Source organism: Telopea speciosissima, chromosome 6, assembly GCF_018873765.1.
Source record: "Telopea speciosissima isolate NSW1024214 ecotype Mountain lineage chromosome 6, Tspe_v1, whole genome shotgun sequence".
Lineage (NCBI taxonomy): Eukaryota > Viridiplantae > Streptophyta > Magnoliopsida > Proteales > Proteaceae > Telopea > Telopea speciosissima.
Window position 1 is genome coordinate 62,341,038 of NC_057921.1, and position 13,155 is coordinate 62,354,192.

The 13,155-nt window shown below is 37.8% G+C and overlaps 1 protein-coding gene across 1 annotated transcript; it reads right to left on the minus strand.

Moving 5' to 3' along the window:
• Window positions 1-1,548: 1,548 nt before the first annotated feature.
• Window positions 1,549-10,936, minus strand: LOC122664987 (U-box domain-containing protein 33-like). Its single transcript, XM_043861034.1, has 9 exons — window positions 10,649-10,936; window positions 9,696-9,817; window positions 9,255-9,376; window positions 8,525-8,629; window positions 7,675-8,146; window positions 6,412-6,549; window positions 4,322-4,852; window positions 2,231-2,989; window positions 1,549-1,891 (listed from the first exon to the last, which is right to left on the minus strand). The coding sequence occupies exons 1-9, from the start codon at window positions 10,908-10,910 to the stop codon at window positions 1,709-1,711; spliced, it is 2,694 nt and encodes an 897-aa protein (XP_043716969.1). The 5' UTR covers window positions 10,911-10,936; the 3' UTR covers window positions 1,549-1,708.
• Window positions 10,937-13,155: the final 2,219 nt, after the last annotated feature.

Genomic DNA, 13,155 nt, shown 5'->3' on the forward strand with positions numbered 1-13,155 from the left:
CTGGAGCTTAGGGGTCTTCAAGTTATCGGGCACACATTTGCAATTTTTCCTTCTTTTGTTTCATTTGAAGCGTTTTGAAACTGTAGAAGGTAAACCTTGTTTCGTAAATAGGTGTTTTAGTTGTTTTTTTTACCCGGTTTATTTCACCGGCACAAAAAACAGACTGGTGTATCCATACGGTAGATTCCATTTTTTTTAAAACACAAAAAGTAAGAAACAAAAGTGTTACCAAACGGGCTCTAAGAATCAGCCGATACGATTCCAATTCAAGAAGAAACGGTTGAAATTAGGATCAGTGTCAATTGGCACGCACACCTGTGCCTAGGTGCAGGTATACACTCAGGCATAGCACCGGTTAACGAAATTTTTATCCTCTCTTGCTACTGCACGGTGCAGTACTGCATCATGCGGCGCTACAGAGGCCATGTAGCACAACGGCCCCCATATGATGCACACGGCCTCTGCAGCCGCCGCACGATGCATTATTGCATCGTGCAGTAACGGGAGAGGATAACGATTCCGGTTAACATTCTTTCTCCCCTATTTATTTTTGATGAATCAGGTAACTTTTCATTGATAGCTCCAAGGGTTTGGTTCTTCAAAATGAGGTTTTCCCTTCCTGTGAGAGGTATTAATTTGGATAAAAACTTGGTCTTAATACTATTTTGAACTTTTTGAACTCCTTCCAATCTGGAAATAATTCCATTCTGTAAGTTAAATCTCAAGAAAATCAAACAGAATAAATCTAAACTAAAAGAAAATCAGGCTAGGGTATTTTTTTTGGAAGTCTATTGATCCAGAACCACCCAATTCAAACCAGACCAGACCAAGGATCAGAGAATTCATTCCGGTTATAAGCTCAGATTTAAACTAATATGAAATCTGAACTGAGATATTTGGGTTAGAGCAATTGGATATGTGATCATGTGAATCATAAGACTGTTTAAAGAAAAAAGAAAATTCAATTTCATTGACAAAATAGATTCTTAGGGTATGTATGGCAACCTTCCAAAAAATCATTTTTGATGTTTTTTTTCTGTTTTTAGGGACATAAGTAGAACAAATCTTGTATGTGTTATCCGGTCCGTTTTTGTGTTTTTTTAAAATGAACTGGGTGATAGAAATGGTTCTGGAATGGTTTGAGAAACTCAAAAAACAAGCTTCAAAAAAATAGAAACACAAACTGAAAGCAAAAATGTGCACGATATAGACTCGATATTCACGAATCACCACCACCACCGCCACCCCCACCCCCACCACAACAGTACCACCACCACCTCCACCACAAAATAGAAGAAATTCTTCTCTTAATATGCAATCCATACATGTTTCTTTTTTTTCTAGTGACAAAAACAAATTTTTTTTTCAATTTTACCATACAACATTTGTTGATACATAATTACTCCAAAATCACAGAAACACAAAAAAACGGTTTCTAACTCAGAAACAATATTTTGGAACAGAAACGTTGTCATACAGCTCCTTAGCTGCCACTTTAGCCTGCTGCCTTCATCCATGGTTAGGGAAAGGGAAAGAGCATCTAAATGGTATGTGGCTTTATCTGTAACATACCACTTAGATTTATATTTTTTACATTGGTAGATATATACATAACTTAACCTTACTTGAGTGCTATACAAACAAAGAGAGGCAGGAATGGCACTAAAGGCATGAAACAAATGAATGAATGAAGAACAAATTAAAAACCTTAGGGTTGCTCTAGCCATTCTTGTATGGCAGAACGAAGAGTGTGATTGGGGATGAGACTCAAATGACTAAGCTTAAGGTTTGTCATGGGTGAAGTGTCATGACCACTATCCAACCATGCTCTCAAAGCCTCTGCTTCGTACGTGAAACCATCTGCTGCCACGTGTGGGTCTTGCATAATTTCCTGCAATTTCAAATGCAATGAAATAGGAATCAGAAAACATAATTGTAAAATTTCAATGGGTGTCTCCAGTTTATGCCAAAAACAAACTGCCAGCAATATCAATGGGTGTCTCCAGTTTATGCCAAAAATCAGCACCACCAGACCATCTTAAACTACCTTACAGAAGCTTTTTCTCAGGAGCTTTCACCCAAATGTTAAATAACTTCATCAATAAGAAAGATCAGCAATGAATAAACCTTTGATGGAGCTGAATTTTTGCATAAGAAATTTCCTAAAGATTTGATTTATAATTCACGTTCATACAGTATCCAATTGCAAATTACCAAGTGGCAAACTGACCTGGAAAATGGGGCAAATGAAACAGGATGGAACGCGGCAATGCTCCCCTGATGCCAACCTGGAAAATGACAAGGCTCCCCAGCAAGCCCCCATCGGCTCAAGCACCCTCCAGACCTCTTCTTCAAGGTTTGGTCTGTTTTTTCTCATCTCACAGCAACTCAATGCCAAGTGAGCCAGCTGTTTGGCCTGCACATACGGCCAGTTACCGGCAGATGCATCTAACACCGCAATCAGATTGTCCTTCTCAAGTGCATACTGCACTTCCTTTACTATTCCCATGGCTGGTTTCCCTGTCAACAGCCTCAGTACTATGATCCCAAATGAATAGATATCCGACTTTGATGTCATTTCTCCGGTTGCCAGAAACTCTGGGTCCATGTACGCAAAGGTTCCCTTTGGGCTTGTTTTATAGGATAACGTGGACGGGTTTGAACTCTCAGGACGGCGGATCAAGTGGGAGATCCCAAAGTCACTGAGTTTACTGACAAAATTGGCATCAAGGAGGATGTTGGCGGGCTTGAGATCGCCATGAATGATGCAATGAGGCTTGTGAGAGTTGAGGAAGATGAGGGCCGAGCAGACCTCAACGGCGATGCGTATTCGAGTTTGCCATGAGAGAGGGGGAGTTCCATCCTTACAGGCAAGCCGATCTTCGAGGCTGCCATTGGGGAGGTACTCATAGATAAGCGCCCAGGCTTCTGGGCAAGCTCCAATGAGGGTAACGATGTTTGGATGCCTCACTCTACTCAATACATCCACCTGAAAAAAGTCAAACAACCCATCACTCAAACATAATATATTTAGCAAAGAGAAGAGTAAGCTCTTTCAAAATAAAGTATTGATGCTGATGTACACTGCTGGCAATATTCTGTCTCTATACAACTTGGAAAGTGCAATGTACAACTCATACCTACATAAAATGGTAGATTTTGTAGCAGTCCAATTTATAGGTGACTTATTTTTTCATTTATAAGAATGAAATAAAAAGGAGAATGAAAAGTATATCAAGAGATAGATAACATGGTGCAACATGATAGGACAAAGTACCATGCTATGCTTAGTTGGACTTGCTAGCCTAATGGTGCTGTTAGAACATGCCACATGGGAGACTTTATGTGTGAAACCCACAAAATGGAGGGATGTGAAACCAAATAAAAAAAAAAAATCTGGGCCTTGATAATGTGAACCAACTGTGGCATGCAATTTCCATAAACCTCTCACAGAAATTCAAAAAAAAAAAACACACAATACCATGTGACTGCCTCTGCAGTTGTTTGATTTCAAAAAGGAGTTATTTCATTAGGAGTTCTTGGAAACTGGTATCCTGGTGGGTTTACAGTATCATTTTCCAAAAAAAATTCTGATATAGGTATGAGATTTGACAAATGACCAAGCCCCACGGTTGTCTCTATCCAACAATTGGAATGACTAGATCAGTCTTCCACAGTTTAAAATTTGAAAATACAAGGAAAAAGAGTCCACTACATGATGGGCCATTTGGTTGAGATGGCCCATAAAAAGTTGACACATGGGTAATCCAAATGGTGCCCTGGACATCTAATGTTTGGATTGGCCAAATCATGGTTTCAACTGTTGAGATTGTTGTGGCTGATCCACCAATCCGATACCAATACCAAAATTATTTCATTCTATGAAGGCATTTGCAACCTTTTCACCCAGAATCAACCAAGATTGGTAAGGGTTGGGTTTGGATAAGGATTGCCCATGACCAATCCTAGTCATAATCCCGAGTTTTAAATCCTTGGGCTAAAGCAATCCTGCAAATGGCAGAAACAATAGTAGCCGGGTAGCTGCTCCACTGTAAGGCTGAAATTTTACAAGTGTGATGGTGCCACTGTGCATAGTGACATTTGACTCTCACTTGGATTATCCATGTAGTGTCATGTGGCTAGTCATGAAGCATTAAATGTTAATTGGTATAGTGACATTTAACTTTTCTCAAAAATAATGAGCTTTAGTAGGATGCAATATCCGAGCAACATGGGTGATCATAGGGGATCTACCATCCAATGAGATGTATGTTAGTTAAAGTTATATAGCATACTTGTATGAGACTTGCACCGAATTTACCTCTTGTTGAAACTCCACATGTCCATCCAAGTTATCAGCGTGCAACATCTTAATAGCTACCGGGGTTTGTCGAAGTTTTCCTCTATAAACAATCCCATATCCCCCTTCTCCAATCTTCATGGTTTGGTCAAAGTTGCAAGTAGCTCTCTCGATCTCTATGAAAGAGAACTGAGAGAAGAACTGAGGGGTATACGAGCTGGTGGCCTCCTCTTCCCTAGTTTTCCTCAGCTCCTCAGCTTCCCTTACTGCATTGTCTCTCTCTGTCAGTAACTCGTCACGTTCATTCCTCATATTCACCAAGAGTTGCACAGCGGAGCGGAACTTCTCCTCCAGCTCTGATAACATTTGGTCAGAATCAGCAATTTGACTCTCCAGTCTTGATCTATGGTCCAGGGTGACCCGAAGTTCTTCCATGACCTGGTCTCGTTGTATCTTCAACATTTCCAATTCTTGCTTTTCTTTCCAAAGCAAAACTTCCAGTTCTTCCCTCAGCTTCTTTTCCTTCTCGTACAAGCTTTCTGATGCTTTAGCCTATAAAAGGTTGACGTGACTGTTAAACAAGTTTTGGATGTTGTATACTTGAGAATAATAAAATATTTACAGTCCCCACCCTTGTAGGGCGTACCCAGTGCACGAGGCTCCCGCCACAGCAGGGTCTGGGGAGTGTCATAATGTATGCAGCCTTACCCCTACTTTCACAGAGAGGCTGTTTCCAGACTTGACCAAAAAGAAATACTAAAATAACACAAGCATAATTACAATGAGAGCTTCTAGTGAGATAGAGCGCTTCATGATCTACCATGTGGCAGCACATCTAGACATGAATGGTTCTTAAAAAAACAGAATCGCACCATGTTGCAGGACATGGGTGGATGCAGGTGATAGAGGACCCTGCACCCATCCCACTGGTCAAATTAGCAAAAAATGAGCAAGACCAGTGGTTCAAACTTCAATGCAGAGTTTCATAAATTGCAAAAATGCTACAAGAAGGAAATGAATATAAAAGATAAAATGGCATTTTTCTTTTGAGCCACCTTCTCTACTAATTTTGGGTCAAAATTTTACTAGTGATTTGGATGTGGGTCCTATATCACATGGAACCACCCATGTACACCATGTCGCAGGTCATAAAACAATAAAAATCACCATGGACATTTGATCAAGGAAAAAAACCATTATGAATCGCTAAATGTCAATAAGCAATAGTGCTGTTTAGTTTGCTCCACAACTAAAATACCCTTCATAATCAGCAATATTAGCAAAATTACTCTCAGGAAAAGTAGCATATTGGATTTCTCTATTGTTTAACCAAAAGGGAATTTGGGCTCCTTGGGTAGGGAAAGCAATTGGTTTAAAAAAGGACAAAGTGAGCAGTTGTCCAGGCCCAGCAATTGGCAATCAGCAATAAATATGCTCTGATCACCTGACCCAACAGTCAGATCAGGAAAGTCCTAAAAAAGCATCAGAAACGGTCAACAACGTGGATGATCCAATGGGTCCTTAAAACATTGCAGGAAGGATCCTCACTAATGCTGGTTCCTAGAGTCATAATTTGCTAGTGCTTAGAAAGGCATGAAAAAACATACAGCATGAAAGGATGGGTTATACACACATGGTTTCTGGTCATGTGACAAACCCAGAACCTGTAACCAGTAACTAAAAATAGAAGAGAGAAGAGAGAAAGAGATTTAGGGAGAAGAAGAGAAGGCTTGGCGATAGAATCTGTGTGTTCTACCGTACCAGCCAATGTATATTTATATTAAAGGCAAAACAGTGTCACAATGGAAATAAACCTCTTACCTAGCTAAGCCCAAAACATAATTACAATAAAAGACTGAGATGTACTTACAACAGGAATAGAACAAGCATCTAATCTAAACTACTTAGCTTAAAATGGAATCCCACGATATATATTTATATTAGCCTGTCCCTGTGTGTACCCTTTTTATGTTTTTCAAAGGAATTAGCAAAATATGAGCACATAACCAGCTCTAACAAAGGATCCTCTCCCCTAATGGGCCCTATACGAGCATGACCAAGCTTATTAGTTGATCCTGTACTAAAGAAGATAGTGAAAAAAATAAGTCTACCTTGTGTATAGCCTCAAGAGCATCCTTCTCAGCTCTCCTACGCTTGAGAGATTCTTCGAATGTTTCACGTCTAGATTTTTCAGCCTCCATCATGGCTCGTTCCAGTTGATAATATATGTCATCTTTCATCTGTTCTTCCTGCAGAATCCCATGAATTATTTCAGAACTTAGCTAAATCAATTCAGGAGGTCAATCAAATTTCTAAAACCCAAGAAACAAGTTTTATCTTCGAGGCTTGGGGTTTGCTGAAGCTGCATGAGGCTTAATATGTTATTGGGCCACAATAGGCTCCAGGATTTCATTAGAAATTGACCCAACCCAGCAGAGTTATTAGAGCTAGGCCTGGATCAAAGATTGAGGCCCAACATATAAATGGGTTGTCCCACGAATTAACTTGGCCCAGCTCATGAGCACCTCAAGTTTGGACAGGAGAGTCATATCTGGTGGGTTAGGCCTAGTAACAGTTATTTGGCTGCAGAGGAGAATGGATGCCTAGATTGTCCCGAGGTTTACGTTTTCTCTAAAAACTATAGAGACGCAAAAATATGAAAACTTAGTATTCTGTATTTACATAATTTCACATAGACTTTTCTCTTTAGAAGATAAAGACAACTCTTATAATGCATATTCAATCAGGATTCTAGTGGACTAATTGATTAAAAGAAAAACATGCATACCCAGTAAATGAAAAGTTAAAAGAGAATCCAAATTGATATCTGAGTGGTAAAGGAAATCTAGACAAGGTAGAAAGCATATAGCTTCAGAGTAGAAACTTGAAAAGTACTCCAGTATCAGCCAAATGGTACACATGGTAAAGTATTGGAAGGAAAAACCCTTGCATGCAAGTGTGTGTGTGTGTGTGTGTGTGTGTGTGTATGTTTGCATGTTTGAGAGAGGTACAAATCTTGCCCTATGTTTTCTTTTTCTTTTTTAATTTAAAACAATCAGTACTCTCAAACATTATACTGTAGCATTACGAAAACAGAAAAGTTCTTTTATTTTTCCCAAAACTATATTATTAGTAGATGGCCTTCTAATCACTGTCTGAGGAAATCCTAGTGCAAATGCCTTGACTTGTTGAAGCTACTACATGGGTCAACAAAAGCTCAAACTATTAATGTGTCCAACACTACAAGTAGAGGATCAAGAATTGAAATGGTTGGATATATTTGTTGGACACTAACTTCAAATCGATACACTAATGGGATATTATGCACATCCTTTCTTTAAAGAATAACACAGTAACTGATAAATCATACATACCCGCAACGGTGTATTTGGAAGAGATGAATCATGAAGATTCTCTTCGAATCCATGCAGTGAGAATAATACTGTCCCTGCTTCACTTCCCTCATCCCTCACAGTTGAGATCGACTCAAAAGTCTCAGGCACATCACTTGCAGACCATGTTGAAACCTCTGAAAACTTAGAAGGACTCCTCCTTGATGTCCCACTCCCCTCACATTCACTGGCAAACTCCTCCCCACCTAATTGGATTGGCGGCGCTGTTGGAATTCCTGCAGTCCCTTCTGGGGAAGATAATGATGAGATTTTTCTTCTAGAACTGCCATTGTTGACAGATACAGCTCTTCGAAACAGGTCCTGAATTGGATTACTGAGCTTTACATAATGCTTCTGTCCCCTGGGGCTAGAAGGAAATTTAGATCCCAAATGCTCCACTTGGCTAGTTACTCTGATTGGACTAGCTGGTTCACTTCCCTCTAAGTTGCCTTCCCTGTGTTGGATGTTTTTTCCCACTATAAGTTGCCATGTTCATCAAAACTTAAGAGAGAGAGAGATTTCTGAAGTAAATTGAATATATAGAAAAGGATTTCCATGATGGGCTAGATTCATCATCTTAGGTAGGAACTCCACCTTATATATGTGGCCAAAAGAACTACCACTACACTGATCAAAGTCAAACGGTGTGCCAACTCCCAGATTTTTAGGTTATACTCACTGATTGAACAGTTTGTATCAATGAGTAGGTGAGCCCTTAGATTACACTGCAAATGATTATCCCAATCCCTCATACTACTTTCTGCCGACTAAATAAATAAATACTGAAACTCCCCAATTCGACAAGCTTGAAGAGTGGGGAAAAAAGACATACCTTGTGTAGATGAGGAAATCCTTACAGACAAACCATATATGACAGGAAACATGTGCTTTTTCACGCACAAATATTGCTTTCTTGGACTTGAGTTCTGTCATTCTCCTGCAGTATGAAGCAGCATGGGAAAGTGAGCACATGAAGGTGTAAGTTTTAATAGGGTCAGCAATATTAGTTTTTGGTGGCATTTTTTAGCAAAGGCATCTCAATTTCACCAACTCATCAACTTAAAAGCTATAGGTGCGATCCAAAAAGAGAGTACCCAAATTCACGAGGGTATATTATGTATAAGTTCTATTAAACCTCATATGGAACTGAACCAAGAGCACATTTCTTTGGCACAGGCCCAATGCCAGCCTAAATTGGCACATCACCTAAAATTCGTTTTCTCATCATTCGTCAGCCTTATAAAAAATAAATCAATCAACATTTAGCTCTAGATCGTACAATTGTGATTTTCTCTTCAGTCACCCATCAGTCCAATCTTTGGCATGCTGCATCCAAAACGCAGTCCACTGGCCAAACAATCAGGAGTCATGGATTTGTGGAACATGTGTATGTTTGTATGCAAATTGTAATAATTTCTATAGCAATGACCACATTGACATAGACCTCTCTCTCTCTCTCTCATGGAGAGGTGCATCTACAAATCCAATTAAATCTTTCTTAAAAGAATTTTTTTTTAAGAAAAAATAAAATAAAAGAAAAACTTTTAATGTATTTTTCATACCTTGAGTATTGCTTGTCTGCTGCTGCACCCATTACTAGCTTTTTCATCCCACGCTGAGTGATGAGCTCCACAATCCCTTCCTCAATATTGTCCTTTTCAATGTATATCATATCTGCCCTTACCTATAAAGGTAAACTATTAAGGTCAATAATCATTCAAAATGTGAGCAGACAATTAATTACCCAAAATGAGGGTCCATGATACTAAATACATAAAAGCTTATATATTTGTCATGTTGTTGAAAGTTAGAAGGTAATGTACGGAGACCGACTACTGGCCAGAATCACTGCAGTTCAAGCCATTAACTGGTTTTGATTCTTTCCTCACATTGAATTGGATCACTATGCTACACTACAACTAAAAACATTAACAAGATGTACAGTTAAAACATCTATCAAATCAATAAAACAAAAAAAGTGAGGGGAGAAGAAGAAGCAATACCCTTGCTCCACGACAAATGTACATGTATTCATTTAGAGCATCATGCATTTTTTTCCTTTCAAGTTCTCGGTATGCCATGACTTCCTGTTTGTTCAGTGTGCTTGCTGGAAATTTCCCACCCACTGAGACCCAGGGAAACAAAACAATAAGAAAATTAGTCAGTAACAGCAGAAGCCATTTAGGGATAGAGAAGAAGAAAACTTTTAACTTATTAGTGTTACATGGAAAGAAATTTAGATTTCTCTTGACATTTTAGTAAAGAGAGAATTGTTTTCCAAAGCAAATGCACTCGTAACAAAAAATAAGCCTGAATTTGCCATGCTTTTGTCCCATTTTAGTTCAATTGACCCACAAAGATCCTTGAAACTGCAAACAGATTCAGGTTTCCATTTTTTTAAATTATTTCCATGGTATTTACATGCCCCATAATACAACAACAAACTAACAAACTCAGCCTTATCCCAACTGAATGGGGACGGCTACATGCCCCATAATACCTCTTTTTCAAATACATTTATATTTCTTTGATTTTTGGTTGTCTGAACACCCTTTTTGTTTGAAAATATATATTCTATATTTTCTTTGCTTTCCAAGCTCTCCATTCATGTTCCAGAATGTCATCTAGATTCGTAATACAAACTAAAAGTGTCTCATATAAGTAAGACAAATAAAACATAATATAAATTCTTACCAACATTAAGTTTCAGATCAGCATCAATATCAACAAAACTTTAAAGGAAACTTGACGTAAAAAATTATGAAAATAACAAATCTTGAGAGTGTTAGACAGACAACTGAGAATTAGTCTAGAGTCCAAGTCCAACAAATGAGTACTTCCATGAGATAGTTTGCTATTCAACCAAGATCAATTGAAAAAAACAAAAACAACAACAAATGAATCTCAACAGAGAATCAGATAAACATGTTTGGAGGATTTGAAATTTTAAGCTTACACAATGGGATCATCTGAGCTGGCTGGTGAATATGGAGGATGCAGATCTTCATCCCTCTTGAATTCTTTAACGCCCATAACAAAGTTGACTTGCTCTCCTTCACAACGTTCCCCACTGCCACAAAGATTTTATCTTCCACTACACGTCGAGATTCTTCTTCAATCTCTCCAGAAGTGTTCCTCAATCCAGATAAACCAAAATCATGAATCTCAACTCGTCCAATCTGTGTTGTAAGAGTAGGAATAGGACTCACAACAGCCATGGAGAAAGCATACCACTAGGTATCTAGTCCAACTTATGTTGCAACAGAAATATTGCAAATCTCTCAGCCCTCTTTCTCTCTCTATCTCTCTCTCTCTCTCTCTCTCTACAATAACTCAAAACCCCTCAATAATTCTTCAAACAAAACCCTAGTTTCTCTGCAGAAAGGGAGAAGACTGCTCAAAACCTTAGGAACCCAGACACCAAAATCAAACCTTGGCTTCAAAGTTATAACATAAATTTGTCAACCCATTCAAAGAAAAGGAAATTTAAAAAAATTAAATAAAAATAAGAGATCTATTTCCTGATGATGAGCTTCTTTTCTGCGCAAAGGGTCTTTATCTGAAAGCTCAAATTACAAGAAAATAAGTATTAGAATATGCTTTCTGATAAACCTCTCTTCCTTGTTAGTTTGTCACGGTCTCTTTCCCTTTGTTTACTGAGAAGGTTCCCCAAATTTTCTATCCAAAATGGGCTCCACAGGCATTAAAAAAATAAGCCTTAATTGTAAGTTGGAAATATCAATAGAAAGGAAAGATTACTAAACAGTACAACATTTTCTGTTGCCGGTGATTTTCACTTCCTTCGAGTTTACTCATCCATTAAAAATGATATAATAGTTTTCTTGGTTTTTGGCGGGAGATTCATTGGATGAATCTTCCTGCTAGGTCAACGGTAATAACCGCCGAAATTAATATCAGAAAAAAAACATTTCTGATGTTATAGTGAATCAGTTGTTTAACATGTATTTTTATTTGGAAAAATCTTGTTTCAAAGGTTGGTGGAAAAAAAAATTAAAAAAAAGGGGTGTACCCAGTCCACATGAAGCTCCTGCCACCAAAGATTTGGGAGGGTCACAATGCACGCAGTTTTCAGAAAAATTATCTCCTCCAATTTTCTGTCTAGCCCAGTTCCCCAGTAGCTCTAATTGGGGATGGTGGACTCCACCCAGGCAGAGTGTTTGGACAGGGATAGGGTGATCATTCCAATCCCCCTTTGTTAGAGGAATTGGGGAACTGGGCCGCATAAGAAGTAGAGGTGATAAAGATCCGTAGTTTTCTCAACTTGAACCAGCTATCACTAAGGAGCAATGGAGCAATCTTACATAACCTTAAACTTTTTTACGTTTTTGTCCTTTTAATATAAATATTTTTTTTTCAACAATGATAAATCCTATCATTTCACGTGTCTATTTGAAAAGAGTGTATCTTGTTGTCAACAACGTTGTTAACTTTTACCCCAAAAAAAAAAAAAAAATTAGTGGTTAACTAATAAATGTTTTTGTCCCTTGTCTTATACAGATGTCACACACAAAGTACATTAAATTACTTTCAAAATTCCTACCAAATGACTTTTAATTTTTTTACCCCTGCATTAAATAAGTTTTAGGAATAAAATAAATGGCAAAATAATGTTACACCTTGGTTATAACAATATTTATTCATTTAAAAAATATGCAACTTTTAATAATTACCAGTCACTTTCAAATTATTTTGCAAATCTTTTTTTTTTTTTTTATCATTATATTAAGTAACTCTTGGAAATAAGACAAGGTATAATCAAAAGATCACAACTTGATAAGAATCAAGATTGTGCTAGACTGATTTCAATCTGATTGATCCGATTTTGATTTTTAAAACCATGCCTACAATAAGGCCAACATTAATTTATTTTGATTTATCACAATTTTTATCTTTTAGGGGGTAAAAAAAACGATGCATCTCCATTTGTGCAAAAATAGAATGACATTGGGGAATTCAGAATCACCGAAAGGGAAATGAACACCATTAGTGTTAATTTTTTAGAGGAAGAGACATTATGATTTTGAAAAACACTCATGTTTCGAGCAATCCAAATGAAGTACATAGTTATGGCACCTCTATCAACACGGGAAATTATTGGAGATGAAACAAAATATGCAAATAAATCAAAAGTAGAAGCGGCGGAAACGTAAGCTGTGCGAATTCCCAGCGATCCGGTCAGCCAAATGTGTTTTGTAAAAGTACAAGATATAAAAAGATGCCAAATGAACTCATTTTCAAGCTTACATAGTGGACACAAAGGACTCCACCTCCATAATATCTACAAGTTTATCTATAGTTATAATCCCTTCAATTAAAACTTTCTACATGAAAATTTTAAAACGCCCATGGAGTTAAAGCTTCTACAACACTTTTCAAATCCCTTATTCGCATAATTGCTTTGACACCACATATTATTCAATTAGAGACCATATTAAATTAAAT